Consider the following 21,201-nt stretch of genomic DNA (forward strand, 5'->3'; position numbering starts at 1 on the left):
CCAATCACTGCTGACACTCACTCCGTGTTTCACATTTTTAGCCGTCAGGTTAATGTGGGTTTTGTCTCTCCAGCCCCATCCGACATCCTGCAAATGCAAGGCAGGCTTCTCCTGACTTGTTTTTCAGACGGTACCTAGCCCAGTGCCTTGTCCTCCGTACGTGTTCAGTGAATATTTACTAATTGTGATGGCATCGTGCCAGGGCGCTGAAAACCACGTCCTTATGTTTATTCATCCATCTGTCCTTTTGTTCATTCATTCATTCGTTATTACTGGATTTCCACAGTGGACCAGGCTGTGGGAATTAGATAAGGAACACAATAGAAATAGTCCCCGTCCTCATGGAGCTTATGCTCACACAGGGAGAAGGATTCTCAAAATTAACCAATAACTAAAATATTTCAGAGAGATAACACTCATAAAAGAAATACGAATCTTTATTCAGTGTTCTGCCTGTGTTTTGCCTCTTCTATATGTGAGGCCCGTTACCTGACTGGGGAGACAGGGGCAGTGCCCAGTGCAAGATGCAAATACAGGGCCCCCTGTTCAAAAATACATAAGGATTTCCGACGAGTGACAGCAGAGCATTAAAGCAGTCTGATTAAAGTAAGCCCCTCCAGGCCTGCCTGTGTAGTATTGATACTTAGCCCATGCGGGGTGCTTTGATGAGACAGAAAATAATCAGAGAACCAATCTCCGTGAGATGTGAAATCCAGCTCAGTATCCTTATTTACAGGAAATAACAGAAGTTACATGGTGGCCATACATGGAATCCAGCTAACATGAAGTTCTTGATGTTTTTTGCCTCTCAGATTGCTTGTCTTACTCAGCTTTGCAAGTATTATCCAGGAGGTGTTACGGGAAGCAGAGATGCAAAATCCTCGTCAACAATCACCATTTCGGAAGCCCCTGTCTTCCAGGAGTGAAGAAATACCTCACCGTCACCTACGCGTGTGGTAAGAATCCACCCTCCACAAGCTGCTTGGAGACCCTGCCTCTTGGGGAGGTGGCGAGCATGTGAACAGAAGTTTTCCAGCAACAAACCATTGCATTCACTCTACCCTGAAACTGTGCTGTCATCCCAGATACTGGCGAGCCTTTTCTCCTGTCCCTTAGCCTTGTTTATGACATTCGCCTCAGATAAGCGATCGAATTGTCTCTGGTCCGCATTTGTTTTAAAAGTGCTTTTAGCAATCAGATTGGCAGCAAGCGGGGTGGGCAGGAAAAGAACAAGCAAATGGGATAAAACGGATGTCACTGAGAAGAATGATCTCAAGCTGGGTTCTTAGGAGGCTCTGAAATTTATGGGTACGTCACACAAGCTCACTCAGTATTGCTGGCTTCCTAGTTAATCTTCCATCCCAGCCTTTAGGCTGTAAAATGACTAATTCTCTGTGCTGCCGACAGCCGTTTTATCGACGTACCCCCGGGGTTAAACCAACAGATCAAGTGCTTACCCCATAGCCATTAAATATGTTACATGACAGCATCACTTTGTTTTCCTAGTGCCTTCAAATAATAAAATGAAATCGCTCATTCATTCGATTCTAATTTTATAAAGCTGCCTTTAAAAATCAGGTGTTAATTACCCTCAGAGGGTGCCGTGGATTTCTGGTTTGTAATCCTGACATGTGAACTGGTTTTTAGAGGTGTTTTTTGTTTTTGTTTTGAAATAAGTATAGAAGCAAAGGGAAAGCAAAGAACGTCATAACTGAAGAACCCAATATTTTTGCTCATGGAAACCCCTTTCCCCCTGCCAGATACCCCTGGCCTTTCTTTTCTTTTTTTTTTTTTTTTTTTTTTTGGTAGCAGCTTTATTGAGCTATAAATCACAAACTATACAGTCCAGCCATTAATCATACAAATCAGTGATCTTAGTAGAGCCACAGAATTGTACGACTCCCACCATAATTCATTTAAGAACATTCTCATCACTCCCCCAAAGAAACCCTGGACCCTTCAGCCGTCACTTCCCGACCCACCCCTCACCCTCCAGTCCCACCCTAAGCAACCACCACTCTCTGTCTTTACTGATTTGCCTCTTCTAGACATTTCATATAAATGGAATCGGACAATACGTGGTTCTTTGTGACTGATTTCTTTACCTAGTATATGTTTTCAAGGTTCATCTCTTTGGAGTACATGTCAGTACTTCATTCCTTTCTATGGCCCAATAATATTCCGTTACATCCCCAGCCTTTTCTGTCCCGAGTCAAACCGTTGTCCTCTGCCATATCAAAGCTGTAATAGTCACAGTGCAGTGACGACAGGATTGTATTCCCAAAGTAACAGCACCCACACTCACGTTCCAGGAAGCATGGTTTTATTTGCTCTCCAGTCTACATTCTGGCTCCCACGTAAAGCAGCTCTGGGTAGCATGGAGCCCATTCTGGCTGAGTTTCCCCAAGATACCGGACAGTCACTCTGAAGTTCTAGTAACTCCAGGCCTCCCCAGCTGAGCGTTGAGGGAAGGGCAGGACATTAACCTGCAAATAAGGTGGATTTCCTGGTGTGCCTTCACGGGCGAGGCCAGAGCAGTTCCCAGGCTGAGGCTGCTCTTCGCGAAGAGAAGGTGGACTTTCAGAGCCTAGGGGTCACGTGTTCCAGTCCAAGCTTCCTCTCCCTCATTCACTCGTTCACTACGCTGTGGGCGTGTTGTAGTTAAAAAAGAAAAGAAGGCGTTGTCCGTGTCCTCATGGAATTATCAGCTGGGGGAGAGAGATGGGCATTCAACAAATAACCAGAGAACTGTGTCGTTACCCACTGTGATAAATGATGCTTCTGAAAAGGACAGGATGCCATGTGGAAGGATAACAGTGGAGGGGCCCTTTTAGCTGGTGAGAGGTGAGGGAACGGAGAAGTTTTCCAAGGAGAACTTTCCTCTGGGGCGAATTTGCCCCTGTCCTCTGAGGGGTGGGCAGGTGCGAGCTGGCAGGTGCTGAGTGGGGGAGACGAGGGCAGTGGGTGAGGTGGAAGGTGGATGAGGTGGCACGGGAGGGGCCAGGACCAGATCCCACAGGGTCCTGGGAGGAGGTGCCACTGGAGAGTTTTAAGTAAGGGAGTCATTTGGTGATGATTAGACCCTTAGAGGACCACTCCGGCTGTAGGGTGGAGGGGGGGCTAGAGCGGGATGGAAGCAGAGACCAGTCAGACAGCAGCAGGCAATGACTCGGACCCGAATGGCGCTAGAGGACGTGGTCAAAACTGGGTGGATTTGAGAGGTTTGGGAAAGTAGGAAGACATTCGAGATGCTGGAGAGACCTGGCCTATTTGGACAAGATTGGGGTCCAGAGAAGGTGACAAGGGCGGGAAAGATTTGTCCCTTGTCCCAACGGGGTGGGGCAGAGGCTTTGGGAATGGATGGAGGGAGGGCTTGGCGTTCCAACCGCATGGCCCCTGTCTTCCCAACCTTCTCAAGATAAGTGCGAGCTGAGGTGGTCCGCTGTGAGGACTTGCGGGAGGAGAGGGGTTTGAGGAGATGGGAGAAGGTCTGAAGTAAGGGCCGTGGGGGCAGGCTGACTTCGGAAAGGGCGGTGGTGACGGTGCTGCGTGTGTTGAGAGCCCAGGGGGTTAGCGGTCAGCGTTCTGGGGGACCCTGGTCTGCCCGGTGGTGGGTCCCTCCCTCAGGGCCAGCTGCTTGAGGGTCGGCACGGAGCAGAGGGCTGCTCCAGCCTCACTGGGCAACGGGGAAGGGTCTGGACGAGGTCGAAGGATGGCAGAGGGAGGCATCCAAGTGAGTCGGCTTGAGGGTGGGAAGCCGAGGTCAGAGAGGGGGCTTTGCATCTTGGTTTCGGACGTGGGACCGTGGACAGTGGCCGCCTGTCGTCAGCGTGGTTCCCCAGGAGTTATCCCAAAGGGAGGTGGTGACCCTCGGCCTGAGGCCACTTAATGTTCCCAGCGCAGCCCCGACTGTCCAAGCAGACACCTTCTAAGGCAACTTCTAACCACCTTCTGAGTGGTTGACGTTTTTTTTTCTTTTTTAAGTGGTTGACATTTTAAAATTATTTCTCCCCCCGACTGATGGCCCTTCACTGTGAAACCTGAATCATTAAAACATGATTTGCAATGTCTGCATATTTTGTAGATGACCAAATGGGCATGAAAGGTTTTACATTTTAAAAACATGAGTTCTACTGATGTGGGAGTTGATACAAAAACAGAGGATGTCGGGAATTAATTTCTAAGCGAATCTGTCTTACTTCGGACTCTCTGGATATGAATGAAGAAACCAAGTTGAGCTGGTTTAAGCCGAAAGGGGGTTGAGGTTGGGGAGGTACCCTGAGGCTAGAAGGCCATCTCCAGAAGCCAAGGCCGGAAAGCAAGGCCTCAGGGTGGGCCGCAACTGGAGCCTTCACGGTGATGGCAGCCGTCCCTCACCTCTCTCCCTCTGTCTCTCTGTTTCTTTCTCCCTCCCTCTCTCTCCCTCTCTCTCTCCCTCTCTCTCCCTCTCTCCCTCTCTCCCCCCTCTCTCTCTCCCTCCCCTCCCTCTCTCTCTCTGTCTCTCTCTCTGTCTCTCTCCTCCCTCCCTCTCTCTCTGTCTCTCTCTCCCTCCTTCTCTCTGTCTCTCTGTCTCTGTCTCTGTCTCTCTCTCTCTCCCTCTCTCCCCACCCTCTGCAGACAGCCCTCTGACCCTGGGCTGGATGCCATACAGCTATCCCCACAGCCCGAATGATTCTTCTGTTAGATTTTTATGTTCGAACAACATGAAGACTGGCAATCTGGCAACTTAATTCCAAATTTCTAACAGAGAGCTATTTAATTGTCTGGGCTGGGGTCCAGTAGCCCCCTCCTTTGATCTGCCTTGGCCAGAGACCATGTGATGTGATTATAAACATGGCTGCTAGAGAGGGGCCCAGCCAACCCCGTACTCAAATCAAGATGTTCTTACCTAAGAGGCTCATGGAAGATCCACCCCAATAGACACCTGTTCCACTACCTGGCTTCTGACCGCAGTGTCCAACCGGGCTTTGCTGTTCTGCCCAGCAATCTTGCTGTGCCCACCCAGGAAATACCCCGCCCCTTGGGTTGGGGAGAGGTTGCCTCAGTGCTGTGAGCAATGTGGTCCCTGTCCTCATGAGCTATAGGATGGAATGTGGTGATTCCAGGCCCTGGTGACTTGGGGGACCGGGAAGGCTTCCCAGGGGAGTGGCGTCTGAGGCAAGTGAGACCAGGCGTGTAAGGAGTCAGCAAGGTGACGGGCAGGCAAAGGCTGGGAAGTGAGCACAGGAGCGGGAAGGAGGGACCTTGGGGGATGGGCGACTAAGGATTGGCTTGTACCTAAGGGCAGCAGGGAGCCCTTGGAGGGTGTTCTCCGGGGACATAAGTAATTTGCACTTTGATAGGGACACTCCTGACTATTTTATAGCTTCCTTTAATCCTGCCTTCCCCTCCCTCATTGCTCTAGGCTGCGTGGAGAATTTCAGCGTCTTGGGGGAATGATTCAGGCTGTGGGCCTTTTGCCTTTTGAACTGTAGGCGGTGCATCTGGTTGATGTCAAACCCCTCGGAGAGCGGAGCAATCAGTCTTTGGTTGGGCTGGGAGATGCATCGCTGGAGCTCCCTTCTTTAATGCATGGCTAGACGAGGTCCTCGCTCTCAATTTTTATCCAGGTTTTATTATTAGCCACATCTCTTGGACAGGATAGGTTTCAGACTTTCCTCCTATTAGGAGGAGGCAGACCTGGAGAACGGCCTGCTCTCCCCTCACCCCGACGGGGACGGCTTCTCCCTGGGTCCACAGCCACTGGTTCTTGAGGGTCACCAAGACAGAGGCACAGCCAGCATCCCCGCCCTGACAGCCAGCATCCCCGCCCTGACAGTTCCTGAGAGGGACAGGAAACACATGGACCTCAGCCGGGGGCCTGCAGCTCCTCCCAGGAGATGGGTGCCAGGATTTGGGGGCAGGAGGGATGGTCGTACTGTAACCGAAAGTGGGGTCCAGCTGCTCGCTGCTTAAAAGCCAATAAGGAGGCCAGGTTGGTGGAAAGGGAAGTGTGCTTTCTTTTGGATGCCGGCAACCTATGCGGGGTGGGAGGGAGGGGATGCCTGTCCAAAGGCCGACTCCCCCCACTGACATCCAGTGGGCAAGAGCTTTTATAGGCTGAGGGAGGGGCTACGTGCAGAAACAGAACAGTCAGCTCTGACGGTCATCTTGAAATCGGTCATCGCTGGTCTGACCAGCGTCATCTTGATTGTCTTAGGTACAGTTAATCTTCAGTTCCAGGGTCGGTTTGTTCCCATTTCCTTGAGGCCAGTTCTTGGAATTGTGACACCTTACGTCATGGCTACAGTCTGGTCAACACGTAGTTAACTTCTCCCGCCTGGCGGGGGGTTCAGTATCTATAAGACAGCTCACAGGATATGGCTCAGAATATCATCTATAGCCCTTGAGAAGGAACTAATGGTCCTTGACGTTGCTTAATGACTAAACTATTATTATTTGGTCTCCTTTGACTGTTTTCCTTTCTTTCAGCATTTTCTCACTTCTCTGATTAAACTTATTCTTTGGCTAAAGTTTTTCCACAGGCAAAAGGCAGGCAGAGGACATAGGGGAGAAAGACCGTAAGGTCCTGCTCTGTTTCAGTACCAGGGTTGTGTGTAAAAGGAATGGATGCCAGGATCTGGGGACAAGAGGGATGGTGGTACCAGAATTTGGGGTACCCCCTTCTGTAGGTGCTAGGATTGGGGACAGGAGGAATAGAAGGTGCCAGAAGTGGGGACAGGAGGAATAGGTGCTGCAGGTTTGAGACAGGCGGGATGGGGGGAATGACAGGATTCAGAGGTGCTCGTGCAATCTGGGTACCTATTGAGAGTGTAAGCAGAGATCTTTTTTGTCTCTGATGTGAAAAATTACGTGGGGCTCTAATTTCAACCTCTGGAGGCTTCTTTCTTAAAGTCTACCCGGATCCAGGCTTGACACAGATTTACTCAGGAAAACAAAAATCAGGAAGGGAGCTTGCCTAAATTCAGCGACCCACTGGAGCCCATTAGAATCATCATCTCTGGTTTCACCTAAGAGGCTTGAGGGGGACTATGTGAGTGGGAATTGCTTTGCCATCTTTATAATCCTTTAAAACGATCCAGTATCCAGTTCCCAAAGGCTGAACGTCCCAGCATCACAGAAAAGAGTAAGGGCATATGCGAGTGAGACCAGGAGTTGAAGCTTCGCCCTTTGCTAGGTGAATGGTTCATCTCTGAGCCTCAGTTTTCCCATCTGCGGGAATGGGAATGATACGCATCTTCATGGGTCACTAAGAGGACTGCACAAGAGGCACTGTTTAAACTCTGAGCACAGGGTTCGGCACGTGGTGGGAGCTCCACGCAAAGGGGTTTGCTGGCATTTTCACAAATGGACCTCAAGTGGAGAGGGACGGGTTTAGGGGTGGTAGTAAATGACACGCAGTCCCTGTCCTCATTCAGAATCAGTTTGAAACAGGAGATGCGAGAATCTGACAGGTGTGTTGACACCTGTTGTTACCTTAAAGATCCTAAAAGATTCTCCCAGTACGAGAGCCATTTTCACACAGTAAATCAGCAAGTTCCCTGACGTGAGCCTACGGCATACACAGGCGATTTAATGTTTTATTCTGCAAAGCTCATTCCTCTCCAAGCAATTCCTCCTCGCGCTGGAAAGCCTCTGGCATTTGTAGGGAGCCCGGCCCTTCTGCGGCTGTATCTCGACTACAAGCCAAGAGGCAGACGTGGGAAAGAAACACCACTCCTGCAGGGAGGACTTAACTCCTGCCGAGGAATCAGGGCGCAGAAGTGATGGAGAGGTTGTTCATCAGAAAGCATCTGGGGCAGCACAGCCCAGCTGTCTGGGGCACCGCCGGTGTCCCAGGATCAGCAGTGTGCCTGCCCCTTGGTCGGCCAAGGAGCATTCCCGGGGGGAGGGGTGGACAGCTTACACCGCCTCTGTCCCCATCACTGTGCCGCCCAGGAGAGCGACCCTTGCTGCTGACGGTCACAAAGGCGCCAGGGCCTCCTGCACGTGGAAAATTCACAATTTAGGAACGTCCTCTGGTTGTTGATCCTGGGACATCCCCAAAAGACTTTTGTTAAGCACTTTGAGAAAGGAAATGAGGTTTTCTTGTTGCTGAAGATGGCTTACCAGCTCTTCCAAAAAATCAGTGCAGTTGAACTTGCCCGGTTTGTATTGGCTTCACTTCTATTTCCTGTTGCCACTTCTCCCAGATACCAGCTGAGCCGAAGAACAAACAAAAATAATTTTCTGCAGCGAAAACATTTGGTTTCCTCTCCCTCCTCCCAGCTGGCTGCAGTGCACTGGCTCTTCAGAATTCTTGCTTTGCCCCCCTGCTCAGCCTCCTGCTACCGTCTTGTCCGCTTTGCCTGGGGGGTCTTGAGATCCGGATGGTTTATTCTTAAGGTCAGTTTGGAAGAATCTTTAACCATCTTCCAAGGGAGTCTATTTCACGGCCCTCTCTCTTCATCCTTCTGTCATCCTTTCTTATAATACTGAGAGCTGCATTCTAGCACAGAGACTTCGAATTCTCTCAGGGTTATTAAGGAAGGAGTGAGTTAAAGAGAGTGAACAAAAAGTGGAATCGCAGCCGGGAGAGGTCGGTGATGAGTTTTGAGTTGGTGCCATTCATTTTGTTTCACTGTGTCTCAGGGAAGTTGATGTTCAGAGTGAACAGCGTTATTGAGGTGTGATTTACATACCTTAAAATTCACCCGTTGTAAGTAAAAATGATCCAGTGGTTTCTGGTAGATTTACAGAGCTGTGCAGCCTTCACCACACTCCGATTTTAAAATATTTCCAAGATCCCCAGAGTTCTCACACGCCCATTTGCGGTCCGTCCCCACCCCCACTCCTGTCCTCGGCAACCACAAATTTACTTTCTGTCTCTATAAACTTACCTTTTTCTGGAGATTTCATATAAATGGAATCATGCCATATGTGGTCTTCTGTGTCTGGCTTCTTTCGCTGAGCATAATGTTTTTGAAGTTCATCCGTGTTGTAGCAAGTGTCAGTGCAGTCGGTCCTGTGTATCTGTGGGTTGCACATCTGTGGATTCAACCAACCACAGACTGAAAATATTCGGAAAAAAAATTCCAGAATGTTGTAAAAGGCACAGCTTGAATTTCCTGCACACTGACAACTATTTACATAGCATTTACACTCTATTTACAACTATTTACATAACATTTACAGTATATTAGGTACTGTAAGGAATCTAGAGATGATTTAAAGTACACGGGAGGATGTGCATAGGTTACATGCAAATCATATGCTATGTATATTAGGGACTTGAGTGTCTGTGGATTTTGGTATCCAAGGTGGGTCCCGGAACCAATCCCCCAAGGATACGAAAGATGATTATACTTCATTCCTTGTTATTGCTAAATATCATTCAATTGGATAGATATGCCGTATCTTGTTTATTTGTTCTCTATGTTGTTTTTTTTTTTAAATACTGCAAGATAGACCTAAAGTTTAACCTTTCTGGGACATTTGATGATCACATGGGTACCGCTGGTGTATGTATGTGAGTGTATTGGACAAGCAGAGTGATTTATGTACTGATTTGAAAATTGATCTCTTTTTGTCTTATCTGCATTGCATTTTAAAGTTGTATTATGGGTACAAAGTATTTAAAATATTTCTTTTTGGTTTTTAGTTCCCAAGAATATACTCACAGCGATCGATCCATCCGTTGCTAATCTAAAACCTTCTGTGAAACAGAAAGACGGTGACTATGGTAAGGTTTATGGCTTACTAGCAGCATTTCTCTTTAAGTAAAGGTGAACAGCCCCACGTGACCGCAGGTGGGTGCACACTGGTTAGGATGGAAGGTGTGTGAGCTGCCAGCTCTGAGAATGGCAGTGCTGTGCCAGATGGTTGCAAGTGGTGGCCAACATTTTGTGTTTTAAATTATAAGTAGGATAAATCCCCCTTCCATTCCCTCTCTTATTTCCTAAAAGAAAAATCACCTTGAAAAAAGATCTGCTCAGAAATAAATCTGGGGTTCCTGGATTATCCGATGAGCTTGTTGGAAAGAGGATCACATAGGGCAGCGGTCCCCAGCCTTTTTTTGGCAGCTGGGAACAATTTCGTGGAAGACAATTTTTCCACAGACCGGGGCTTGTGGGGGGGATGGTTTCGGGATGGTTCAAGCGCATTGCATCTATTGTGCACTTTATTTCTATTATTATTACATTGTAATATATAATACAATAAGTATACAACTCACCATAATGCTGACAGGAGGTGGAGCTCAGGCAATAATGCAAACGATGGGGAGCGGCTGTAAATACAGATGAAGCTTCACTTGCTCACCTCCGCTCACCACCTGCTGTGCGGTCCAGTTCCTAACAGGACACAGACTGATACCAGTCTGTGGCCCGGGGATGGGGACCTCTGCCATAGGGAACCTGGGTGGGCCACGCCCAGGCTGGACCTGTGTGCCTCCATCCACATGTGCCCTTCTTCCTGAGGTTTTCACCGGACTTTTGTAAATAAGGGGATGAACGTTTTGGTCTTCTTATCAAATCTAGAATGGAGTTCAGACCCTTGGGGCTCTTGATGAAATTACAGAGGCCCCCCCCAAGACAATCTATGTAAGATATTGCACTTTGCAGGTTGAGAATTGGTCTTGTGTGACTTTGATTACATTTATGAAATTTTTCCCCCTAAGAATAAAACTAAAGTGTGCTTGTTATGGAGCACACAGGAAAGCACCAAGAAATAGAACTGACCCTTAGTGTCAAAGCTTAGAGATAACTATTGTTAGTATCCTATGTTCTTCTAGTTCCAGCCCTCCAGCTCTCCACCAGGCTCTGCTTCTCCCAGCCTCTCCCAGCCCCTCTGCTCTTTCTAAGAGGGCTCCCACCCAGATCCCATGAATATCCTGGTCCCCCTGGAGTAGAGGCCTGAGAGCCGTGTCTGACATTCCCAGGGGTCCCCAGGGCCCTTAGGCTACCCCATCAGGGGATCCCTAAGCTCCATCACAGCAACTTAACCAGGCATCCGAAGCCAGATCCGCCCTGTATTTTGCTTCATTTCCAAAAAAGTAGCCCAACACAACCTCCCTCCATAATTCCAGGCCTTCTTATCTGTGGTCAACAGAGCAGACAGCAGCTCTGTGGTTAAGTGGGACATTATTAAATCTCCCAGAGGCATGATGAATGCCATTGCCTTTAAAATGGGAAAATAAATGTGTTCCCTTCTGCAGTAGAGTAGATGAGTGAAGTTGGAACCAACACATTTTAGAATTTCTGAATCCCTTTTATCACTTAATATTTTCAGAGACTGCTTACTAAATGCTCTTCCTGGCTTAGTCTTCCCTACTTTTGTCAGAGGCCCACTTATTGGATCTCTATGACGTTTTATTTATTATGGCAGTCCTGGATTAGGAAAAAATGCATACGGTGAACAGTTGTGATTAATCGGTCTTGCATTTTTTACGAAACAGGTATAAACTTTGACCCAAGGAAACCAAGAGTTCTGAGGAAAGATGGAGCTATTGTCAGCCACTCCCTGGCAGCATTTGCTTACCTGCGAGGTAGGTCAGTGAATTAATAACGGATTTACCGAATTCTTACTCACAAATGCTCTGTTTAATTACAACACTTGGTTGGCTAAAGAAAAAGGACTTTAAGTTTGACACTTAAAGTGACAACTGCAATCTTCTACAATCCAGAAACACAGAGGCCTGAATTTAGGTATGCTTGCCACTGGCAACCAACAAGAGACCCACACGGGGAAGTAGCAAAGGCTAAAGTCGCACTATGTAGCAGTTGGGCTCCATGGGAATTTTCCACTTTGCAAAGTAGGAAGCTGAGGAATGCATTTTCCAGCTCTAAAATTCGGGAAGGGCATAGGATTATTGAATTCCACCCTTGGCTGGGAGAAAATTGGGCTGAAAGATGACTTAGTGAACAAAACAGGTCATGCTCTGTGAAAGGAGAGCCCCTTTCTGAGTCACCAGCGTTACTTCTCACGGTTCCAAGGTTTCCCTTGATAATCTTCCCCTTAAGGATCAGTCAGACTCAGCCCTCCTTAATTAGCAGAGCCCAAATTGCTCATGGTGCATGCTACCTTTCCTCACCAGCCTCACTGCTCACCTCTGGAGAGACCGTATTTTGGAATGTCAACTCTGCAAGTTTCGACAATGCCTGCCTGACTCTGTTCAGAGAGCCAGAACCTCAGAAGACTTTTGTAAAATACATGGTAATACAATGCATTACGGCATTACTTACTCAAGGCCTGCCAGAGCTGGGGCTGTTTGGAGTAAGCCTTCCTCAGAAGAAAATAAAGGCTTAAGGAAACATCTCAACACAGGAGATAGAACAGTCTTGGGACCTCCTTACCAATATCCTCCCTGTGTGGTGGTTGTGTGGTTGTTGAGAATCTTCTCTTTTCTAACCACCCTTCCATTTCTGTTTCTTGCTGTTCTGGACAATTGTCATAGTTAAGAGATGTAAGGATTTTGATTGTTGAAAATATCACATATTTTCAAAGTCCCCGGAGGGCCCCGTGGAGGAAAGACATCATGAAAACCCTTCACTCAGAGGAGCAACTAGGAGGCTGCTTATGTCATGTGGCCATTCTGGACCCTGTCAGTTCCTCTCAACAACTGTCTTGGTCAGCTCAGGCAACCATAACAAGATACCATGGGCCCAGTGGCTTAAGCAACAGAACTGTATTTTCTTCCAGGCCGGAAGGCCATGATCAAGGAGCTGGCAGGCTTGGTTTCTGGTGAGGGCTCTCTTCACGGCTTGTAAACAACTGCCTTCCCCCTATGTCTTCACACAGCAGGGAGGGAAAGAGAGAGAGAGCTCTAGGTGTCTCTCTTTTTTTTTTAAATTGAATTATAGTTGATTTACAATGTTGTGTTAATTTCTGCTGTACAGCAAAGTGATTTAGTTCTACATATATATACATACTTTTTCATATTATTTTCCATTGTGGTTTATCACAGGCTACTGAATAGAGTTCCCTGTGCTATACAGTAGGACCTTGTTGTTTATCCATTCTATAGATAATAATTTGCATCTGCTAATCCTAAACTCCCAGTCCATCCCTCCCCCACCCTCCCTCACCCTTGGCAACTACAAGTCTGTTCTCTATGCCTATGAGTCTGTTGCTGTTTCACAGATATGTTCATTTATGTCATATTTTAGGTCCCCCTTGGTGTCTCTCCTTATAAGGACACTAATCCTGTTGGATCAGGGCCCCACCCGTATGACCCCATTGAACTGTAGTTACCTCCTTATAGGTTCTATCTCCAAATATAGTCATATTCATTCAACACATGAATCTGGGGGGAACACAATACAGTCCATAGTAGTGACCTTGAGAGAGGGACTCTTATCCCCTATTCTGCACACAGGGAAGCTGAGGCTCAGAGGAGTTGAGCCAGGTGCCTGAGGACACCAAGTCGCTGGCGATAGGGCAGGATTCAGACTCAGCAGATATAAAACCTGCCCTCCAGCTTCTCCAAGAGAGATGTGTGCCTTTCAGAATTTTGAAGGATGGAAACCTCATGACCTCGAGTGACCTAACTTAGATTGCCTCCATCCTTGTCTAACCTTTTACACACTCATCGCTCCCAGAAGTCGTTGGAGAGATTTATTTGTTAAACACCCATCTCTCCACTAGACATTAACTATTTCAAGTACAGATGTTTGTCACCTTAGTCATTGTCATATCCTACTGCCTGGGACAGAGCTGGCACAGAGTAGATGCACACGAAGTAGTTAGTAAGTGACCATGTGAAGAGTCCTCCTTTGGTGTCATGAGCTGTCCTGCACCTAATCATCACCCTGTATTTGCTGTTTGTAGGTATTAAATTTTTAAGGAATGTAAGGACTTGGTGGGTTGTTATTTGGTTTTATAGAGGGACGTTTAGGCACGATGAACTCAGCAAGCTGCAACCAAGCCGAAATTCCATGACAAAGAGAAAGAGGCTCTGAGTGTGTGGTGTCAGGTGTTAGTGAAATGAAGTTGCTATAGAAGTTCATTTGTCAAATCACAGAGGCTCACAAAGTCTTAGGGAAACAGGGACATCTGCACCTGCTGGTGAATTTCCTGGGCATGTCACCCTCTGGGTGGTCACTCTAGAGGTCCCCAGCCCACCTCGTCCTCCTCACGAGGCAGGCCAGCACACTGCAGCGAAGGGCAGGACGTCAGGCCGAGCTGTTTCAACACGAGCGTCACACAATGAGAGCGTCACCCCCATCGTCGTTAGAAAGCAGCGCCCCAGCCAACTCTCAGTAGCATCCTTACCCTAGTTGCAGGGATATGATCTGAAGGCTGGACTGGGGTCCCTGGGCACCCACCAAAGGGAGGAGACCCTCCTACACGAGGGACCCCAACAGGAGCCACCAAGAGTGAGCTGGGAAGATTCTGGCAAGATCAGCTAAATCAGTAGATTGAGCAAATCCAGAAGGACGTTTCCCCAGGTCAGGCTGTAGGTAGCTTTACTGCATCAGCGCAGCCAAGTTCACACGAAGGACCAGCAGACTAGAACCCAGAATCAAGGGGCCTGTCCTGGGATGTTGAGACACAGAGGCTGGTGGAACGGACACAAGGTTATCCAAGGGTCCCTGATGAATGATTTTGCTTTGGGCCATTTAAATGATCTGTGAGACATTTTCTTAGGAGTGTTAGAATTTACCCTCCTCTCAGTAATATAGTGTGTGTGTGTTGGAGGCTTGCAGAAGGCAGTTAGCTGGCTCAGCCATTGTACCTCTGCAGGTTGTTCTGAAGGAGACTTATTTAGACAGCCTGGCTCAGAACTTGATGTCCTCCATTCCACCTAGTGAGTGTTTTATTGTGTGCCCTCGTGGCCCAATATTTCAGCCCCGGCCTTGGGCTTGGGCCTGTGTGTGTCTTCGGCCTCTGGAAGCGCTCACTGTGGACTTGCGGGGTGCATGGGGTAACTGGGGCCATGGGTGAGAAAGCAGTGCTTCTCCTGAGTTGGGAGGGCGTCATTGTTTCATATGAAAGGAACTCCAGGCTATCAGGCAAACCCCCATTGAAATAGAAGTATCATAACACATTCCAGAGTTGAAGTTACACGATCCCCCGTCAGGGAGGACGCTGGGAAATCAGCGCCGCCTTGTCACATAGGTGTGGATTCTGAAGTGTTCCCACGGCCTCTAATCTTTGGTTCCATGACAGAAAGTTATTATCACATCCCTAAGTGCTGTCAGACCAGGCCCAATACTCTTTGTGCTTTCACCCGACGGTAGCAGGGCCCCAAGGGGTGGAACCCTCGCCCCAGCCTCTCGGTGTCTTATTTGGACACAAATAGGTTTGAGCTGGAGCTTGTGTTGGCTCCAGACCAGGGATCTAAGGGTCAAGGGGCCTTAAAGGCCACGGGCCACCATGGTGAGATTCCCGAGGGCTTGCTACCACTGATGAAATTAAAGCCATTCGCTTGAGCCTGTGATGAACTAAGGCTAAAATGAGAATAAGACCAACAATAGCACAGTGTGAAGATTCTGTCTGACAGGGAAACTAATGCCTTTATTTTAACAGAACGCAGTCAGTGTAATAGGAAAAGGGGTCACAAAAGCCTAAAGTGGTCCAATTGATTTTAGAAAACAGACGGTATCCCCTTAGTTTAAAGCCTGGGGCTTTGGAGAGAACCCTGGCCCGAGCTTGGGGTCCCAGCCAAGCAGTGGCTATGGACAGATTAACTGGCTGTGACAGGAAGAGTTGAGCCAGTTCACCACCAGGGCTCCATCTAACTAAGAGCTGGTGATTCTATGACTCCAGACTAGTTGGTTCAGGTGACTAGGAAGCCTTATTTCCAACGGGCTTTCCAAGAGTTGCCATATTCTCCATCTTTGATTATTGGCTATTAGCAGACTTGGTGTAAACATGGCCTGAAGAGTGGTCAGTTGGCAGGAGGTACACCTGAGCCAAGAGGCACCTAGGGTCTGATGAGTGAGAAGCGCTCCTGGCAATAGAACCCACACCCTCCCTCTCCGGGAGCAGAGGGAGAGAGGAAGAAAGGCAACTAACGTTATGGAGCCCCCAACCCACAGGGCACCAAGCCTAGTGCCGTAGGCACTCAGCAGAGAGCTGTGTCACCCCTGCTTTGGGCCAGGCACTGGGGATTTGGTGAAGAGCAAGGTTGTTCAGTCCCAGTCCGCACGGAGCTTGCATTCTATGGTGGGCGAAGGGCGGGGGGGAGGACAAAACACACTCATAGCCATTCCAGAGGCTATGAGACCTAATGACAGGGGAGACCTGGTCCAGACTGGGGGTGGGGTCACGGAGGGCTGGATGAAGAGGGGAGAAAGAACATTCCAGACAGAAGGAACAGCACGTGCAAAAGCGCCAAGGTGCGAAGCCGTCTGGCCCCTGCGAGGGATGGAGAGAGGCCAGTGGGTGGGAAAGCAGAAAGCAGAGGGATGAGTCTTTGGAGTTGAACCCGGGGAGGGTAGTTCCATGGACCAGGTCCTAGCAAGCTTCGTAGGCAGTGGTCTGGGTTTGATTTTTACCTTACGGGAGGAGGGGGACCGTTTATAGGTTTTAAGTAGGGGAGTGATGTGATCTGATGTGCATTTTTAAAAAGATTACAGTGGCCACGGTGGGGAAGATGGATGAGAGGGGCAAGGGAGGAGAGAGGAGACCAGCTGGGGGTGGGGAGGATGGAGAAGAGAAGTGTTATCATTCCTGTTTTTCAGATAAATTCACTAGATCAGAAGACACCTTAATGAAAAGAAAATACAAGCCACTTACCCAGAGATATTCACAATGTATATACTGTCTAATGATCAATATCAAGAATATATAGAAACTATAGATAGATACAGATATATTTTATGTGTAAGAAGAAAAGCACACACAACCCCATTTAAAAAGTGGGCACATGACCTGAGACAGCATTTTGAGACGAGGGATAGGTAAGTATCTGGAGAGATGTGTACATAACTGGGGATCAGGGAAATACAAGTCAAGCCACAGTGAGATGCAGTTTTATACTCCTATGATTGGAAGAATGTTAGAAGCCCGTCCATACTCAGTGCTGGAGAAGATGAGGATTTGCAGGATTCCTCATGCATTGCAGCCACTTTGCAAACCACGTTGGCAGTATTTCCCCAATTCACATGCCTTACAGCTCATCCAATTGCCCTCAGTAGCCGAGACAGACACTTGCAGGTATTCACCAGGGACGTGTACAGGAATGGTCACAGCTACAAGGCCCACATACAGAAACCTGGCAGCCCCCCAGATGCCCATCAGCAGGAGAGCGAGTGAATAAACCACAGCGTAGTCAAGTGATGCAGCGATATACTGTTCAGTTAAAAACCAACACCAAACCCCCAACGCTGCAACGTTACACCTTTTTCATGAAGTTTTTAGGAATACACAGAGGTGCCATAAGCTATGTAAAAAGGCAAGTGCGGGAGTAATGAGCATGGAATTCAGGTGGTAGTTACCTTGATGGGAGGAGGCTGGGGGGAGGGGAACCCACAGGTTAGACATGGTTATTGTCAAGGCTCTAACTCCCAGCGCGGGTGCTGATTACAGAATTTAAAGTAGTTAATTAATTAAATAAACATAAAGGAAGGCCGCGTATTGACCGATAAAGAGAATGTGTCATATCCTGAGGATTATGGTGAGTTTAATTCTGTCCACCTGGAGTCTTTAAAAAGAAGTAGAGGGGCTTCCCTGGTGGCGCAGTGGTTGAGAGTCCGCCTGCCGAGGCAGGGGACGCGGGTTCGCGCCCCGGTCCGGGAAGATCCCACGTGCCGCCGAGCGGCTGGGCCCGTGAGCCATGGCCGCTGAGCCTGCGCGTCCGGAGCCTGTGGTCCGCGACGGGAGAGGCCGCAACAGTGAGAGGCCCGCGTACCGCAAAAAAAATAAATAAATAAATAAAATAAAATAAAATGAAGTAGAGATGGGAAAGGAGTGGGGGACAGTAACTGGCCCACAGTTACCCACCTGTCTGGGGCAGAGCCAGACCTTAAATCCTCCTTGATCCTGGCCTGAGTACCTGATTCACCCATGAGACCACCACTGGGAATGATGGTCTCGTGGGCGAGGAGAGAAGGGGGCTGTGGGTGATCATGGTCTTCCCAGAAGCTTGACCAGCATGGGATCTTTCTGCCTGGAGCTGGCCCTGTCCTGAACCAGGATGGCTGGAAAAGGTTACAAGTGGATGGGACTCCATTCACCCATCGGCAGCGCTCCTTCCAGGCACTGCAGGAGGTGATGGCTACAGGCGTGGCTGTCAGTGGGCTCAAGGCTTACGCTTTCCCAGGAGGAAGAGGAGATGAATTGTGGCTGCACAGAAAGCCCGTATCCGACTCCATGAGGACAGGAAGGACTGGAGAGGACAGTGGCCAGGAGGCTTGGGAAGGGGGGGCCGGAGACAGCGGGGAGAGGAAAGGAGGATTCAAAGGAAAGGGAGGTGAGAGTGAAGCTGGGAGTGATGAGTCCACTCCCAGCAGAGGCTTTGATGTGCAGGGGGAGGAGAAACGATTTGCCCCATCAGATCAGGGCCTCGGGTCTTAGCATCATTTTGTGGTTTACGGTTTAATGATTGTGTCCCAAATGCCAGTCTTCCAATCCCTATTCTACCACCACTCCCAGAAATGAACCCGGCACAAAGGATGTGTGTCTCTTTCTGACCAAATCTTCAAAATACCTTGACCCTTAGGAAAAATATATTGTTATTAATAGCACTACAGACACAGCTCACTGCCCCTCCCCTGGCCAAAAGCAGTTTTGCATTCAGACTTCTGTGTCTTAGAGAGAGTGATGAAATGGTGCTCGTAGGGGCGACGGCAACAAAGGACATTTGAGTCCAGTGAATTGAGCTGCGAGTGAAGGAAGCCGAATAGGGAAGTTGCATGTTTCAAGGAGATAGCGTGTCCCACTTAGATCTCTCCTGTCAGATCACAGCGGCTAGATCCCTTGACTGTACATGAAACTTATCAACTGTCAAGTTCTGAACCTCCATTCTGCACCTCTGGGGAGGGACCGAGGCAGTGAGGACAACAGTCATCATTATATTCGAGTCTAGTGAAGGAGGAGGCCACGTGCCTGGCGGAGGCTGGTTCCATCGAGACGTAGGAGCAAACGGCCAGTGCACATCTCACAAGCTGCTTGCAGCTCAGGAGCTGGGTTCCTGTCCTGGCTCCAGCTAAAGAGGCCAGCTGAGCTCAGACAGTGGCTCCCCTACACCTCAGCTTGAGTCTCTGTATCAGTGATCCACAAAGTACGGCCCACGGGCTGATTTTGTAAATAAAGTTTTATTAGAACACAGCCACACCTGTAACATCTTTCGTGTTACAACAGCACAGTTGAGTAGTTGCAACACAGACTGTTTGGCCCACAAAGCCTTAAAATGTGTACTGTCTGACCTTTTGACAGAAGGGTCAGAAAAATCTGTCAACTCCTGACCTATATTAGGAAGTTAGCTGGATCATTACTTCCCAAAATGGGAGTGCTAACACCTCAGGGGGTACACGGCTGAAAAGTAATAGTCCTTTCCACGCAGGCTTAATGTAAGAATTAAACATATGTAAAGATTTAGACCAGGGTACATAGTACAAATTAGCATTCTTTCTATTTCTATTGTACAGTTATTTGGAGGTAGAACTTTTACTACCAGAACTTTTATTTATATTTATTTTTTAATCTAAAATTAAGCTTTGTAACATTTACTATATTAGTACTTACATTCATATATATACTTTATATGTAAATTAATTTTTCAAAATTTACTACTATTAATAATAGCTAACAGTTTATTGAACATTTGTTATGTGTCATTGAGTGTTCTGAGAGCTTCACAGGAATTAACTCTGACAGAAAGGGGCTTCTGGCTCCATTTTACAGGTGAAGGAACTGAGGAACAGAGAGGTGATGTAATTCGCCGAAAGTCACACTAGGGAATGACAGATCTGCATTTGAACTCAGGAGGGCCCAGCTTCTCAGGTCCTTTGCTATGTGTCCTCTCATAAACATACATATGTTGACTATATATGCTCCAAACCTTTTTTTCTTTTTAATTAGTGGGGGTATATGATCAGTTAGGTGTGGACGGTCTTAGAGATGCTGTCCAGGACTGCATGTATCTGCTTCTGTGGGACTTCGGCCTGGTGAAGACTGACAGCTCCCCCACGTCCTGACGTGTTCTCTTTCCCTTACAGCCCACCCTGAAAGAGCTGCCCTGCTGTTCGTGTCCAGTGTTTGCATCGGTCTTGCACTCACGCTGTGTGCCTTGGTCATCAGAGTGTCCTGCACCAAGGACTTCCGGGAGCTGCAGCTGGCGAGGGAGCACCTGGTGCCAGGAAGCGACAAAGCCGAGGAGGACAGCCAGGATGAGGAGGGGGAGGAGGACTCCTCCGACTCCGATTTTCCGGGGGAACTGTCGGGGTTTCGTAGGACTACATATCCCGTCTACAGTTCCATAGAGGCTGCAGAGCTGGCAGAAAGGATTGAGCGCAGGGAGCAAATCATCCAGGAAATATGGATGAACAGTGGTTTGGACACTTCACTCCCAAGAAACATGAGCCAGTTCTACTGAAAACCAGATGCATCTTGATATGATCACACTTTCTGAAGAGGGAAGGGTTGAGAATGCCCCTCCAGTTCTGTTTCACTCGTACCTTCTATGAAGGAGAACTTGTCATGTCATCCAATACTGAGGAAGCCAGAAAGCTCTTAAAGGGACATTTCAAACTGTTTACAGCACATTTCAAAATAAATATGGAGGGAAGAAGTCTTGGTTTTCTGTATTTATTTAAATTCATGTCTATATGCTAACAGAACTAGAGTTCACATTTATTGAGCACTTATAATGCCAGGCACTGTTCTAGCTGCTTTTCATGTATTAAGTCATTTAATGCTCTCGACAACTTCGGGAGATGGTGCTGTCATTATCGTTTTACAGATGGGTAAACAGAAGATCCCTATCTCTCCATAAAAGAATTATACTAATATTCACAATGGCAAGCGTGAGTTAGTCACTCCACGTTCATTGGTGGTAGACTTTAATCACTAACATAATTTGTTTAGAGAAGGGATTGGCAAAGTTTGTTTTCTTTTTAAGGGAAAGATAATAAATATTTTAGGCATCGCAGGTCAGATAGGTCTGCCACAACTACTCACCTCTGACCCCGGAGCTCAAAAGCAGCCACAGCTAATAGGTAATGAATGAACACGGCTGTGTTTCAATAAAACTTTACTTGTGGGAACTGCAGTCTGAAA

The 21,201-nt window shown here is 48.0% G+C and overlaps 1 protein-coding gene across 6 annotated transcripts in view; it reads left to right on the top strand.

Moving 5' to 3' along the window:
- The window catches only part of EVA1C (eva-1 homolog C), an 83,047-nt gene extending 62,333 nt beyond the window's left edge, over positions 1-20,714 (top strand). For 4 of the 6 annotated variants that reach the window (XM_032630467.1, XM_032630468.1, XM_032630470.1 and 1 more), the window contains exons 5-9: positions 813-956; positions 9,641-9,721; positions 11,435-11,524; positions 12,074-12,192; positions 20,142-20,714. In XM_032630467.1, coding sequence (XP_032486358.1) covers positions 813-956; positions 9,641-9,721; positions 11,435-11,524; positions 12,074-12,192; positions 20,142-20,405 — 698 coding nt within the window. In that variant the 3' untranslated portion in view covers positions 20,406-20,714. The remainder of the gene's footprint in view (positions 1-812; positions 957-9,640; positions 9,722-11,434; positions 11,525-12,073; positions 12,193-20,141) is intronic. The other 2 variants (XM_032630471.1, XM_032630469.1) reach the window with 1 other exon arrangement.
- The last annotated feature ends 487 nt before the right edge of the window (positions 20,715-21,201 follow it).

This window comes from Phocoena sinus, chromosome 4 (assembly GCF_008692025.1).
Source record: "Phocoena sinus isolate mPhoSin1 chromosome 4, mPhoSin1.pri, whole genome shotgun sequence".
NCBI lineage: Eukaryota > Metazoa > Chordata > Mammalia > Artiodactyla > Phocoenidae > Phocoena > Phocoena sinus.